Source organism: Vicia villosa, linkage group LG2 (genome assembly GCF_029867415.1).
Source record: "Vicia villosa cultivar HV-30 ecotype Madison, WI linkage group LG2, Vvil1.0, whole genome shotgun sequence".
NCBI lineage: Eukaryota > Viridiplantae > Streptophyta > Magnoliopsida > Fabales > Fabaceae > Vicia > Vicia villosa.
Genome location: NC_081181.1, coordinates 30864236 through 30880346, shown reverse-complemented (window position 1 = coordinate 30880346; position 16111 = coordinate 30864236). Strand labels below are relative to the sequence as shown.

General features: G+C 36.1%; 1 protein-coding gene across 1 annotated transcript; it reads left to right on the top strand.

The window, feature by feature from the left end:
* Positions 1 to 9249: 9249 nt before the first annotated feature.
* On the top strand, positions 9250 to 13771 carry LOC131649858 (ruBisCO large subunit-binding protein subunit beta, chloroplastic). Its single transcript, XM_058919607.1, has 14 exons — positions 9250 to 9561; positions 9644 to 9769; positions 10192 to 10329; positions 10418 to 10513; positions 10834 to 11076; positions 11156 to 11390; positions 11619 to 11788; positions 11869 to 11946; positions 12061 to 12132; positions 12217 to 12321; positions 12579 to 12671; positions 12787 to 12879; positions 13012 to 13204; positions 13371 to 13771. The coding sequence occupies exons 1-14, from the start codon at positions 9400 to 9402 to the stop codon at positions 13391 to 13393; spliced, it is 1827 nt and encodes a 608-aa protein (XP_058775590.1). The 5' UTR covers positions 9250 to 9399; the 3' UTR covers positions 13394 to 13771.
* Positions 13772 to 16111: the final 2340 nt, after the last annotated feature.

Genomic DNA, 16111 nt, shown 5'->3' with positions numbered 1-16111 from the left:
TTAATGCTTTGCGTGTTCCGTACAGCTTTGCATTTAATGTTATACGCTTTTGTCAACTACCTCGAGCCTTGTTCACGCTGTGTCTACTGACGTAGCCTTTAGTAGCTTTAACGTTCCTTTTGTCAGTCAGCGTAGTCTGCCACGTGTACTTCCTTCTGATCTGATGTTTGTGAATACGACGTTTGAATATCATCAGAGTCAAACAGCTTGGTGCATAGCATCTTCTGATCTTCTGACCTTGAAGTGCTTCTGAGCGTGATACCATCTTCTGATCTTCAGTGCTTCTGATCTCATGTTCTTCTGATGCTTCCATAGACCCATGTTCTGATTCTGCTTCGACCATCTTCTGATGTCTTGCCAGACCATGTTCTAATGTTGCATGCTGAACCATTTGAGACACAACTTCTGAGCGCTGAATTATGCGTACTCTTTATATATTTCCTGAAAGGGAAATTGCATTGGATTAGAGTACCATATTATCTTAAGCAAAATTCATATTATTGTTATCATCAAAACTAAGATAATTGATAAGAACAAATCTTGTTCTAACAATCTCCCCCTTTTTGATGATGACAAAAACATATATAAATGATATGAATTTGCGATCAGAAAGAGTAGACGGCAAAAGACAAATTACACAGCTATAGCATAAGCATATGAATATGTCTCCCCCTGAGATTAACAATCTCCCCCTGAGATAAATAATCTCCCCCTAAAATAAATACTCGAAGAACTTTGATAAAAGACTTCCCTGATTATTTCGGTAGAGACGATCATATAAGCTTCTGCCTTCAGAGAATTCATAGCTTCTGACTTCTGCTTCCATTGGACAGCTTCAGAACTTGAATTTCTTTAGATCCTTAGAACACTCACAGCTTCTGACTTCTGCTTCCATTCAGGACAGCTTCAGAACTTGAATTTCTTTGATCTTCAGAACATTCACAGCTTCTGATTTCTGCTTCCATTCAGGACAGCTTCAGAACTTGAGTTTTCTGGATCTTTTAGAACATTCACATCTTCTGATTTCTGCTTCCCTCGGATAGTTTCAGAACTTTGAATGTCTACCAACATCACTTCATGCTAGATTTGTATCAGAACATTGTTGAATGTACCAGAGCATCATCAGAGCATCTCTACATCCTGAAATGTTACAGAACAAAAACTAAACGACAAAAGTCAGCATGAACGAGTTAGAACATAACATGTATGTTTGAACACATTATATGTATCAGAGCCATATAGGCTGAAATAATGTATCAGAGCAGATAATGTATCAGAGCCATAACATTATATGTATCAGAGCAAATAGAATTTTGTCAGAACAGGATAGACAATGATATTCAAATTCTATTATCAGTGCTTCTGATTCATTCTTCTTTCTTGCTTCTGATCTTTGAAGCTTGACAGCACTCAGCTTGCTTCAGTTTCCATGGTTTTGCTTCTGAAGATTGCTTCTGAAGGTTCACTTCACTTCTCTGTACCTGCAAAACACTTAAACCATATAGAACTTGCAGTTCTTGTTAGTGAATGTGTGGGAGCCTTTACCCAGCAACTGATAGATTTAATCAAATCATTTATCATTTATCTTTCTCCCCCTTTTTGTCATAACATCAAAAAGAATAGTTAAAAATAACCGAATCATAATTTCTAAAAGAATTCAATCAGAACTTCTGATTAAAAAAAAATGTTCCATATTCATTTCAGAAGATACTCATATATGAGAACTTCTCATCTTCTCATTCTGGGCATAAATCCATACTGATGTTCTTCAGAATGAACTTAAACCTATCTTCAGCTAGGGGTTTTGTAAAGATATCAGCCCATTGATGGTCTGTATCAACAAAGTTTAAAGATATAACACCCTTCTGAACATAGTCCCTTATGAAATGATGTTTAATCTCAATATGTTTAGCTTTTGAATGAAGAATAGGATTCTTAGATAAACATATAGCAGAAGTATTATCACAGAATATAGGAATGTTACTCTCAAATATCTGATAATCTTCTAACTGACTCTTCATCCAGAGCATCTGTGTACTACAGCCAGCAGCAGCGACATATTCTGCTTCTGTCGTTGATAGAGCAATAGTTGCTTGCTTCTTGCTGTACCAGGAGATCAAATGACTTCCAAGAAATTGGCAACTTCCTGAAGTACTTTTTCTTTCAATTCTGTCTCCAGCATAATCAGCATCACAGAATCCTACTAAGTTGTATTCTTTAGATTTTCTGTAAACTAAGCCAACATTAGTAGTACCTTTCAGATACCTTAGAATTCTCTTAACAGCAGTTAAATGAGATTCTCTAGGATCTGATTGGAATCTAGCACACAAACAAACACTGAACAGAATGTCAGGTCTAGAAGCAGTCAGATATAGAAGAGATCCAATCATACCTCTGTATAACTTCTGATCTACCTTCTTACTTACCTCATCCTTACCTAGGATGCATGTTGGATGCATAGGAGTTTTGGCTTCTTTGCAGTCCAGAAGATTAAACTTCTTCAGAAGTTCCTTCACATACTTGGTTTGGTGAACATATGTTCCTTCTGATGTTTGATTTATTTGAATTCCAAGGAAATACTTGAGTTCTCCCATCATGCTCATTTCAAACTCAGCCTGCATAGACTTAGCAAACTCCTTTCCAAGTGTAGCATTAGATGTTCCAAAAATAATATCATCTACATATATTTGACAGATTAAAATATCCTTTTCAAAGGTTTTACAAAAGAGAGTAGTGTCCACTTTTCCTCTAGTGAAACCATTATCCAGAAGGAAAGAACTTAAGCGTTCATACCAAGCTCTGGGAGCCTGTTTCAATCCATACAATGATTTCTTAAGTTTAAAAACATGATTAGGAGACATAGAGTCTTCAAAACCAGGAGGTTGATGGACATAAACTTCTTCATCTATATAACCATTTAAGAAGGCACTCTTAACATCCATCTGATAGAGAGTGATGTTATGTTGAGTGGCAAAAGAAATTAATAGACGAATAGACTCTAACCTGGCCACTGGTGCAAAGGTTTCTGTATAATCAATCCCTTCTTGCTGACTATAACCCTGAGCCACCAGTCTGGCTTTGTTCCTTACCACTTCACCTTTCTCACTGAGCTTGTTTCTGAAGACCCATTTTGTACCAATTATATTGAATCCATCTGGTCTAGGAACAAGATCCCAAACATCATTCCTTGTAAACTGATTCAGTTCTTCTTGCATAGCAATTATCCAGTCTGGATCTTCTAGAGCATGATCAACAGAAGTTGGCTCGATCAAAGATACAAGACCTAATTGACAGTCTGCATTGTTCTTAAGGAATGCTCTTGTTCTGATTGGATCATCCTTCTTTCCAAGAATGACATCTTCTGAATGACCAGAGATGAGTCTGGATGATCTTCTGACAGATGGTTCTTCAGATATGCTTAGATCCTCCAGAGAAGCTGATACTTGATCTTCAGATTCCTTGCTTCTGAGAAGCTCTGCTTCTGATGCGTTGCTTCTTGGCTCAACAACTTCTGATATGTCAATATCATAACCTGCAAAATTATCAAACTGCTTTGGTTTTTCAGAACCAAGCTTATCATCAAACCTGATATTGATTGATTCTTCTACAACCAATGTTTCAGTATTGTATACTCTGTAGCCTTTTGAGCGTTCAGAATATCCAAGAAGGAAACACTTTTGCTTTGGAATCAAACTTACCAAGATGATCTTTAGTGTTCAGAATAAAGCATACACATCCAAAAGGATGGAAATATGAATTGTTGGGCTTTCTATTCTTCCACAATTCATAGGGAGTCTTATTTAGAATAGGTCTGATAGAGATTCTATTCTGAATATAACATGCAGTGTTTATTGCTTCTGCCCAGAAATGCTTAGCCATATTGGTTTCATTGATCATGGTTCTGGCCATTTCTTGAAGAGTCCTATTCTTTCGTTCTACAACCCCATTTTGCTGTGGAGTTCTAGGACAAGAGAAATCATGGGCAATACCATTTTCTTTGAAGAATTCTTCAAAGGATTTGTTCTCAAATTCACCACCATGATCACTTCTTACCTTTATGATTTTACACTCTTTTTCAGATTGAATCTGAATGCAGAAATCAAAGAACACTGAATGAGTCTCGTCCTTGTGTTTCAAGAATTTTACCCATGTCCAGCGGCTATAATCATCTACGATGACTAATCCATATTTCTTTCCTCTGACAGATGCTGTTTTGACTGGTCCAAACAGATCAATGTGCAAGAGTTCTAATGGCCTTGAGGTAGAAACAACATTCTTAGACTTGAATGCAGGTTTGGAGAACTTGCCCTTCTGACATGCTTCACAAAGAGCATCTGATTTGAATTTCAGATTAGGGAGTCCTCTGACCAGATTCAGTTTGTTAATCTGAGAAATCTTTCTCAAACTAGCATGACCTAATCTTCTGTGCCAGACCCACTGCTCTTCAGAAACAGACATAAGACAAGTCACCTTCTGACTCATAAGATCTTGCAGATCTGTCTTATAAATGTTGTTCTTCCTCTTGCCTGTAAATAGGATTGAGCCATCCTTCTGATTTACAGCCTTGCAGGACTCTTGATTAAAGATTATATCATAACCATTGTCACTCAATTGACTGATAGATAAGAGGTTATGTGTTAATCCTTTTACAAGAAGTACATTAGAAATGGAAGGAGAGTTACCAGACTTTATAGTTCCAGAGCCAATTATCTTGCCCTTCTGATCTCCTCCGAATTTGACTTCTCCTCCAGACTTAAGCACCAGGTCTTGGAACATAGACCTTCTTCCTGTCATGTGTCGCGAGCATCCAGAATCCAGGTACCATGACATGTTGTGCTTTGTCCTTCTTGCAGCCAAGGATATCTCTTCAGAATCTGATTCTGATGTAGATTCTGATCCGTCATCTTCTGTCGCCATCAGCGCACAGTTGGCCTGCTCATCTTCTGAATCATCTTCTGACTCATCCCAGGTTGCCATAAGACCTTTCTTCTTATGAAACTTCTTCTTGGGATTTTCCTTCTGAAGATTTGGACACTCATTCTTGTAGTGTCCAGGCTCATTGCATTCATAGCACATGACCTTCTTCTTGTCAAATCTTCTTTCATCAGAAGATTCTCCACGTTCAAATTTCCTTGAACTTCTGAAGCCTCTGAACTTCCTTTGCTTGGTCTTCCAGAGTTGATTTAGCCTTCTGGAAATCATGGACAGTTCATCTTCTTCTTCAGATTCTGATTCTTCAGGATCTTCTTCTCTAGCCTGAAAAGCGTTAGTGCATTTCTTGATATTAGATTTTAATGCAATAGACTTACCTTTCTTTTGAGGCTCATTTGCATCCAGCTCAATCTCATGGCTTCTCAAGGCACTGATAAGCTCTTCCAGAGAAACTTCATTCAGATTCTTTGCAATCTTGAATGCAGTCACCATAGGACCCCATCTTCTGGGTAAGCTTCTGATGATCTTCTTTACGTGATCCGCCTTGGTGTATCCCTTGTCAAGAACTCTCAATCCAGCAGTAAGAGTTTGAAATCTTGAAAACATCTTTTCAATGTCTTCATCATCCTCCATCTTGAAGGCTTCATACTTCTGGATTAAGGCTAGAGCTTTAGTCTCCTTGACTTGAGCATTTCCTTCATGAGTCATTTTCAAGGACTCATATATGTCATAGGCTGTTTCCCTGTTAGATATCTTCTCATACTCAGCATGAGAAATAGCATTCAGCAAAACAGTTCTGCATTTATGATGATTCCTGAAAAGCTTCTTTTGATCATCATTCATTTCTTGCCTTGACAGCTTTGCGCCACTGGCATTTACTGGATGTTTGTAACCATCCATCAGAAGATCCCATAGATCACCATCTAGACCCAGAAAGTAACTTTCCAGTTTATCTTTCCAGTATTCAAAGTTTTCACCATCAAATACCGGCGGTCTAGTATAACCATTGTTACCGTTGTATTGCTCAGCAGAGCCAGATGTAGATGTAGTCTTTTCACTTTCATCAACCATCTTTTAAATGAAGCGTTTTTCTCTTCCTGAATCTTTTCTAAACACGGTTAAGTGCTTGCACCTTAGAACCGGCGCTCTGATGCCAATTGAAGGATAGAAAAACACTTAGAAAGGGGGGGATTGAATAAGTGTGACTTTAAATCTTGGACGATAAAAATAAATTGCACAATTATTTTTATCCTGGTTCGCTGTTAACGAAGCTACTCCAGTCCACCCCCGCAGAGATGATTTACCTCAACTGAGGATTTAATCCACTAATCGCACGGATTACAATGGTTCTCCACTTAGTCCGCAACTAAGTCTTCCAGAGTCTTCTGATCACAACTTGATCACTCCAGGAACAACTGCTTAGATACCCTCTAAGACTTTTCTAGAGTCTACTGATCAACACGATCACTCTAGGCTTAGTTCACTCCTAAGACTTCCTCTAGAGTATACTGATCAACCTGATCACTCTAGTTACAAACTGCTCAGCCAACTGCCAAGACTTCCTAGAGTATACTGATCACACGATCACTCTAGTTCCTTACAACTTAATGTAATCTATTCAAGAGTTTACAAATGCTTCTTAAAAGCGATAATCACAACTGTGATATTTCTCTTACAGTTTAAGCTTAATCTCACTAAGATATTACAACAGCAATGTAGTGAGTTGATGAAGATGAAGATTCTGAGTTTTGATTTGAACAGCGTTTCAGCAAGTTTGATATAAGTTGTTTTGGTGCAGAATCGTTAACCTTGCTTCTCATCAGAACTTCATATTTATAGGCGTTGAGAAGATGACCGTTGAGTGCATTTAATGCTTTGCGTGTTCCGTACAGCTTTGCATTTAATGTTATACGCTTTTGTCAACTACCTCGAGCCTTGTTCACGCTGTGTCTACTGACGTAGCCTTTAGTAGCTTTAACGTTCCTTTTGTCAGTCAGCGTAGTCTGCCACGTGTACTTCCTTCTGATCTGATGTTTGTGAATACGACGTTTGAATATCATCAGAGTCAAACAGCTTGGTGCATAGCATCTTCTGATCTTCTGACCTTGAAGTGCTTCTGAGCGTGATACCATCTTCTGATCTTCAGTGCTTCTGATCTCATGTTCTTCTGATGCTTCCATAGACCCATGTTCTGATTCTGCTTCGACCATCTTCTGATGTCTTGCCAGACCATGTTCTGATGTTGCATGCTGAACCATTTGAGACACAACTTCTGAGCGCTGAATTATGCGTACTCTTTATATATTTCCTGAAAGGGAAATTGCATTGGATTAGAGTACCATATTATCTTAAGCAAAATTCATATTATTGTTATCATCAAAACTAAGATAATTGATAAGAACAAATCTTGTTCTAACATTCTTCGTGTTCTTCCTTTTCTTCTTCTGAAGCGTCTTCTTCAAGCTCTTCTACTCCATCCTTTAATAGATCCCAAAGACCTTGACACTGTTAGAACAAGATTTGTTCTGATCAATATTCTTAGTTTTGATGATAACAAGGATATGAATTTTGTGTGAGATAATGTGGTACTCTAATACATTGCAATTTCCCTTTCAGGAAATATATAAAGAGTATGCACAAATCAGCGCTCAGAAGCTTTGACTCAGAAGGTTCAGCATGCAACATCAGAACATGGTCTGGCAAGACATCAGAAGATGGTCAAGGCAGAATCAGAACATGGGTCTATGGAAGCATCAGAAGAACTTGAGATCAGAAGCAGAAGCACTGAAGTTCTCATGGTATCACGCTCAGAAGCACTTCAAGGTCAGAAGACAAGAAGATGCTATGCACCAAGCTGTTTGACTCTGATGATATTCAAACGTTGTATACATAAACATCAGATCAGAAGAAAGTACAGGTGGCAGGCTACGCTGACTGACAAAAGGGACGTTGGAAGCTATTAAAGGCAACGTCAGTAGACACAGCGTGAACAAGGCTCGAGGTAGTTGACAAAAGCGTGAAACATTAAATGCAATGCTGTACGGAATACGCAAAGCATTAAATGCTCCCAACGGTCATCTTCTCAAGTGCCTATAAATATGAAGTTCTGATGAGAAGCAAGGTTACCAATTCTTGACGATTTCTGTGAATATTAACTTGCTAAAACGCTGCTCAAATCAAAGCTCAGAAACTTCATCTTCATCAAAGCTCACTACATTGCTGTTGTAATATATTAGTGAGATTAAGCTTAAACGTTAAGAGAAATATCACTGTTGTGATTATAGCTTTTTAGAAGCATTTGTAATACTCTTAGAATTGATTACATTAATTTGTAAGTAACTAGAGTGATCAAGTGTTGATCAGGATACTCTAGGAAGTCTTAGCTTGTATCTAAGCAGTTGTAATTAGAGTGATCACGTGGTGGTCAGGATACTCTAAGAAAGTCTTAGCTTGTGTCTAAGCATTTGTTCCTAGAGTGATCAGGTTGTGATCAGGATACTCTAGAAGACTTAGCCGTGGGCTAAGTGGAAAACCATTGTAATCTGTTGCGATTAGTGGATTAAATCCTCAGGTGAGGTAAATCACCCCGTGGGGGTGGACTGGAGTAGTTTAGTTAACAATGAACCAGGATAAAAATAACTGTGCAATTTGTTTTTATCGTTCAAGTTTTTAGACTACACTTATTCAAACCCCCCCTTTCTAAGTGTTTTTCTATCCTTCAGACACCTGGATAGAACCTTAATCTATTTGTACCAATTCTCATAGTTATCTACTTTCAGAATTGGTAGACTTGTTGGATAATTCCCATTCCCATAATTCACCACCATCGTGACTTTCTTCTTCTTCCCTTGATCGATAAATCAGAGATCTTGATACCAGATGTTGGAAATCCACTAAAATCTATGATGAATTTCTATCAATCTTGATGAACAAGATTGTTATCACCACACAATAACAATGAAAATATGAAAAGGAAATTTAAAGAAGAAAATAGATTAGGGTTTCTACAAAGTAACTATCTGCCCACAAATTGTGGAAAACTTTATTTTTCAATTACAACTGCAAATTCTGGTCACAAAGTAACTACCTTTTGACTTGATTACAAAGTAATGAGGGTTACTACCTATTTATAAATTTAGGTTAACTTATTCCCTAAGTCAAAACCCAAAACTATAAAAACCTAAAATATTTATTTTGGAATTAAATCAAATCTATTTTAAATCTAAATTAAATCAATTAGATCTAAAACAAATTTGTGTTCTAAAATTTAAAGGTACTTTGCATAGCGCCAAAATTACTTAAAAGATAGATATTTTTCCATTCCCTTTTTCTCTACACCATCATTCTTCTCTTATCCACACAAAATTCTCTATACTTCAAATTCTAAACCATTGCACCATTTTTCAACTACCTGCTCTGCATAGAGCAAAACTCAAACCTAAATTGTTGGTTGGGAAAACCAAAGCTATGGCATCTTCTTCTCCATCCCCAATATCTGCTACATTCTTCTTTTCTAATCAATCGTCAATCCCTAGACCCCGAACTTCACCTTTTTCTGTACTAAACACAAGAGCTATGGCTAAAGACCTTTATTTCAACCATGATGGTTCAACCACAAAGAAGCTTCTTGTACAATTAATTCTACACTTCACTTTGTTTTTTTGTTTTTTGTTTTTTTCATTTCACAGAAATTATTAATTGAGTGGTGCAGGCAGGAGTGGACTTAGTGGCAGAGCTCCTTGGTGTTACATTGGGACCTAAAGGAAGAAATGTTGTATTGCATAACAAGTATGGTCCTCCCAAGATAGTAAATGATGGAGAAACTGTTCTCAAAGAGGTATTTTTTTCCTTATTCGTTCATTCATTCACACCCATCAATTGCAACCAAGCAGGGTCGTCTTTAAGCGCGTGCAAGGTAGGCTACCGCATATGACCTCAATTTTTTTACGGTTAAAATATAACTAAGTAGGGCCTCATAAATCATTGCCACTATTGTAATAGGGTTAAATAGGGCCTCTAATTATTTTGTCATGATTAAACCATGACTAACCTACACAGAGCCTTCAAAAAATTGAGACGGCCTTGCATAAACATGATTAAATAGTTCTAGTTATTTTCTAGTGGGGTAATGTGTAAGTAAAAACAGTTACCATGGTTTTGAGGTGGTTTTTCAATATTTAAACACTTGTACTTTTATTTGTGTGGTTGAATAACTTTAGTTAGGTCTAATAGCATGTTTTTGTGCTGAGGTTATTTCAGATTGAATTGGAAGATCCATTGGAAAATGTTGGAGTGAAATTGGTGAGACAAGCTGGGGCAAAAACCAATGATTTAGCTGGTGATGGCTCAACTACATCTGTTATTCTTGCCCATGGCTTAATCAAAGAAGGGGCAAAAGTACATATAACAAGCCTCACATTCCAGTTTATGTATTGACATTAAAAAGGGTTTTCTTGAACTTTATGCTCTTTTCATTCTCTTGTAGGTTATTGCAGCTGGAATGAATCCTGTCCAAATTGCCCGTGGCATTGAGAAGACAGCAATAGCACTTGTTTCTGAACTTAGTTTGATGTCTAGAGAAGTAAACTCTACAACTAGTTTGTTTTCTATGGTTTTTGTTGAAGAAACTCATGGCTGATTGTGCATTTTTAGAATCATAATCAAAACTATTTGGCTTCACTTTTAAGAAAAATTGAGCAAGATTATTATCAGTTGTAGTGGCACGAATGACTATTTCACAACCGTCATCTACGGATTCATACTCTTACCACTGAACCAACATCTCGTGAACAAAATTAGCTGGCTTCATATGATGATTTAGTTATGGATTTTTCTTCCTGTTAATTTTCTCTTGCAGTTAGAAACTCTTGCTGAATTCAGAAACATTGTTTATATTTCTAGGTTGAAGATCATGAACTTAAAGATGTTGCAGCAGTAAGCGCGGGGAACGATTATGTAGTCGGAAACATGATTTCTGAGGCTTTGCAACAAGTAGGAAGAAAAGGAGTAGTTACAATTGAAAAAGGAAAGAGCATTGACAATAGTCTAGAGATTGTAGAAGGAATGCAATTTGATCGCGGATATCTTTCTCCATACTTCGTGACAGATAGAAGAAAGATGACCATTGAACTTCACAACTGCAAGGTAACACAATTTTAGTAAATAAAAAGCCTCACTTGAGTTCTATAAAATAATTAGATGGTGCATGACTCTCTTGTTGCAGTTGTTATTAGTTGACAAAAAGATCACAAATCCAAAAGAGCTGCTCAACATATTGAATAGTGCAGTAAAAGAGAAGTATCCAATTTTGATAGTTGCAGAGGGAATTGAGCAAGATGCTCTTGCTCCAATTATTAAAAATAAACTCAGAGGCGTGCTTAAGGTTGCTGCTATTAAGGCTCCTGCATTCGGTGAGCGCAAGAGTCACTATTTAGAAGATATTGCCATCTTGACAGGAGGTATAAGATCAATTATTCAAATTAATTTAGAAGCAATGATCATGTCAATAGTAAAGGAACTGTTAATTTGTCTGTCTTTCCGATTCAAGCTGTCAACAACTTGAAAAGGAAAAACAAATAAATGAAGTACTGATTCTCATTTTTATAAAAAACCCGGTGGAAGAAAGCATCACTAGCTTCTATTCACAGTCTTCATTCAATTCATTTTGCATTCTTGGAACTTTTCAGGTACTGTAATAAGAGAAGATATGGGTTTCACGTTAGAAAAGGCTAGCAAGGATATGCTTGGTTCTGCTACCAAAGTTGTCATCACAAAAGATTCTACCTTAGTAGTCACTGATGGAAGTACTAGAACAGCTGTTGAGAAGAGGGTTTCTCAACTTAGGAGCCTTGTTGAGGTGCAGATGCAGAGAGAACTTTTCCATTTCAAAATTATCACTTCATCATTCTATAACTTTAGAAGTAATATATTTTGTAGAATACTGAAGAAAATTTTCAAAAGAAGATATTGAATGAAAGAATAGCAAGATTATCAGGGGGCATTGCCATTCTTCAGGTAATGTAAATTTCTTTCATTTTATTATCATTTAGGGTATCAGGAATTTATAAATTCTGTTTCTATTTAAAATGTAGTTCATTTACATTTCAGTGGCTGAAATCTATATTATAGGTAGGTGCACAAACACAAGTTGAGTTGAAAGATAAACAATTAAGAATAGAAGATGCCTTAAATGCAACCAAGGTACTTCGTTTTGTTTTTTCTTTAACGAGGTTAGTTGAAAGCATTGATCGTTAAGTTTGTCGGTTCTAATTTAGAACATTTTAGGCAGCAATTGAAGAAGGTGTAGTAGTTGGTGGTGGCTGTAGCCTTTTAAGGTTGTCCAAGAAGGTTGATGGCATAAAAAATCTCTTGGACAATGAAGAGCAAAAGGTAACTTATCTGCTTCATACAACTAAGTTCTCCATGCGACACAGATGCCAGACACGACACTGATTCATTGATACCGGTATTAATTTGAAAAAATGGAATGCCTGAATCTGAATGTAAGCAAATGTTGCTGTTGTGTCAGTGTCGGACACTGGACACGATTCAATCTGAAGTGACCTTCTGTTGCAAGCATTCTTTTTGGTTTGTGCCATTTTGTTCATTGGAATATAAGGAAAACTTGTTTGTAATGTTATGCGTAGATTGGAGCTGAAATCTTCAAAAGAGCTTTGAGCTACCCTACAAGAATGATAGCAAAAAATGCCGGCGTAAATGGAAATGTTGTCATAGATAAGGTCCTGAGGATGTTGAGAAATTGCTTTCTGTAAGAGATTGATTATTCAATGATAATTTTCGATCTTATGTAGCATTTAATTTATTCAACTCAACAACATATCTTATGTCACGCAGGTTTTATCAAATGATAACATGAATTTTGGTTACAATGCTGCTAGAGACTGTTATGAGGATCTCATGAAGGCTAGAATCATGGATCCAACAAAGGTAATATAAACATTTGATTTCCTTTTACAGAAGATCTTTTACTTAGGTTTTTTCATAGGAACCTCTTGTCTCAAGAAGGTTCTATATTTAGGAATAAAGGTGGTATAATATTTAATGTTGAAAATGGTGCAGGTAGTTAGGTGCTGTATAGAGAATGCGGCATCTGTGGCCAAGACATTTTTAACATCAAATGCTGTTGTGATTGACCGCATGGAACTACAACCATCACCACGCAGAAAACCCATGACTATGCCTAGAAATCCCATGCCCATCATGCCTAGAAAGCCCATGCCCATCATGCCTAGAAAGCCCATGCCTAGTTCAGGTACTAAAAAATGTCACTCATTTTAAAATTTTCAAATATATGTTTGGATTGATGATGATTTAATAAAATAAAATTACAGTAGCGCAAAAACAATACAATAATTAAATGCCCCTACTATGATATTTTTTTCTGCTATGGATAACATTGTTGATGTTTGTTAATTCAGGTTTAGGACCATTAGGCTTTTAAAATTACTTCTGCCTTAGAATCCGGATTCTATTTACCATCTAAGTTTTCAGAAAGAACAATAAAGAAGCATCCAGAAACATGGCTCAATTATGGTCTGCACAAATGGTGTCATTGATGGTCTTAGGGAGACCCAAATGAAGTTTATAAAAGTGAAATTGGCTGTGTCTAGCTTCAACTTGAAAGGCTCCGCCAATGGGCAGAAGGAAAATGATCGCTTCAATATGTAACCACCTTGTGAGGCAACCAATTGTATTAACATCATTTTGGAATTTTTATAGAACGCATTGAACTTTATATCAGATCAGGGAGAGAACGGAAATATTTATCTCCTTGTTTTTAGAAGCAATATTTATCAACCTCAGATCATTATCTATCAAACCAAGACTATCACAAACTTCACTCGTCTCATCTAATTTCTCTCTCCTAATTGCTTTGCAACTCTCGGAGGTGGTAGATGTACCTGCAAACATTATGACGATTAAGCTAGTGAATGTCGTGAGAGGTTTAGAGTTTAAAATAATGCATACATGAGCTTGAACTATTGGTTAGACTTTTTTTCAGGTGCTCTTTTGATGTATTTCAAAATACAAACAACTCCATTTCTATGACTATCACAAAGAGTTAAGAAATCAACTTATGACGCTAATTGAAAAAGATATATCTAGTCTGATTAAGGTGAGATAAATCAATTTTCAATAGTTTTCGGTATCTGACTCCTAATTTGGAAGGAGCTTTACATTAAGATCCATTGGAGTGTCGATTGATTTAGAATCTATAAGATTTGTCTCTTCCAAAATTTAAAGAGCATACTTTTATTAGCGATAGAAATACCAGACTTTGATTGAGCCACCTCAATATCAAGAGAGTAATGTAAAAGACAAGTCCTTGGTCTGAAAGTTTTGAAATAGGCTTTGTTTTAATGCTTTGATACCTTCATAATTATCACCTCTAATCAAGATATCGTTAACATAAATTACTAGATAGATATATTTATGATCTACTTCAGAGCGGGTCATTCCAAATTATAGTAAAACTTTGCTGATGAAACTAATGTTTTAATACAATGGTAAATTATTCTCAAAGATGACACTAATGTTTTGATATAGAACTCATATTCACAATTAGGGGTGTTCCCGGGTGCGTGTCTACCCACGAATCCGCGAACTCAAACCGAACCAACTCATAAATTACCTAACCCGTTTATTTACGGGTATACCCAACCCAAATCCCAACAACCCATATAGTTTTGGTTCGGGTATCAGGTTTGAGTTTTACAACCCGCAGACCCGTTCACCAAACTCATTGATGTGACATTAGTAATTTCTTATTTTTTATTATTATTTTAAATATAAATATAAAATTATTATCTCAGTACTAACCATAATATTTCCAAAAAAATTTTTATTCTCCACCAATAATACTACTAGATCAATGAGTTTACGTAATTCTAAGACTAAATGTTGTTTTTTTTTTTTTTTCATTTTATAGTATTCTCTAGTGTTACGTCATGTTGATGAATATTATTAGATATTATATAATGCGCTTCATCCATTTCGTGTGTTAAAAATGATTATAAATGTATTGAATTTTGTTACAATATTTTTAAGTTGAAAAAAATTATTATTTAATTTGAAAAACAACCCTCGTACCCAACCCATAAATGAACGGGGGCGGTTCAGGTCGGTTTTGATAATGAAATTACGGGTTGGACGACGAACTCAACCCATTAAAGTTTAAACGGGTTGGGTAACGGGTTAGGCCAAACCCGGTCCAATCCAACCCATATACACCCTTATTCACAATAGCTCTGATGGACTATCGGGTGATAGTGGTGTTTGGTCGGGCATGCTAAAAAAACACTTTGACATCCTAATCAGTGACGACAAAAAGTAAGAGGTATTAAGTGTTAAAATAGCTTGTAGCTTGAGATATGGAGATGTTTAGGGGTGTTTGCGCACCGGTTTGATTCGGTTTTGAGATAATCTGATGTCCGAACCAATCAAAAATACATGGATTGGTTTGGATTGTATTTGCACATTTTTGCAATAAGATCCGAACCGAACCAAACTGAAAAATAACGAGTTGGTTTGGGTTGGACTAATCAGATATATTAGAAACAATTGTGAATGAACAAAATTTGATAAAATATCTAATTTACATCAACTAATTTTCCAAAATAATATGAAATCTCTATTTTATTCTTTTTTTCATATAGATTGTGAATGTTACAAATGACGTTTTATTCTTTTTATCTTTTTTCATATATATGAATTAATTATGGTTGGTTCGGGTAGACAAGTTTGTGGGTAGAATTTTGAAAATTTGTTGTCCGAACCAATTAACACCGAATTTCGTTAGTTTGATTCAATTTTTAGCCGAATTAAAAAATGTTTAACCCAAACACCATAGTTTAGTTTAGATTCCAATTTGAAACTCCAGTAATATTAAGTTTATATAGACTTGAAGATGTGAAAGCAAAATGTTCCCGTCTGAAATAGTTCTCTAGTGGTGAAAATTGATTTCAAATCAATTAACTTGGTAAAATTTATTTTAAAGTAAAATGTAAAGTCATTCATGTTGAAATGTTGAATTGTTTCACTTTGATGACGAGATCTTTTTAATCACATTAAATATTTCATATATCATTATGACTCCTCTCATTCTATAGATGGTTTTTCTTCTCACTTTTATTATTTATTTTTTAGTTCACACAATTAT

What these genes read in the sequence shown, in the direction of transcription:
- LOC131649858 (XM_058919607.1), top strand. Translation starts at nt 9,400, where the DNA reads ATGGCATCTTCTTCTCCATCCCCAATATCTGCTACATTCTTCTTTTCT. An exon ending in TATTGCCATCTTGACAGGAG is followed by an intron (nt 11,391 to 11,618) that starts GTATAAGATCAA and finishes GGAACTTTTCAG; the next exon opens with GTACTGTAATAAGAGAAGAT. An exon ending in GAATCATGGATCCAACAAAG is followed by an intron (nt 12,880 to 13,011) that starts GTAATATAAACA and finishes AAAATGGTGCAG; the next exon opens with GTAGTTAGGTGCTGTATAGA.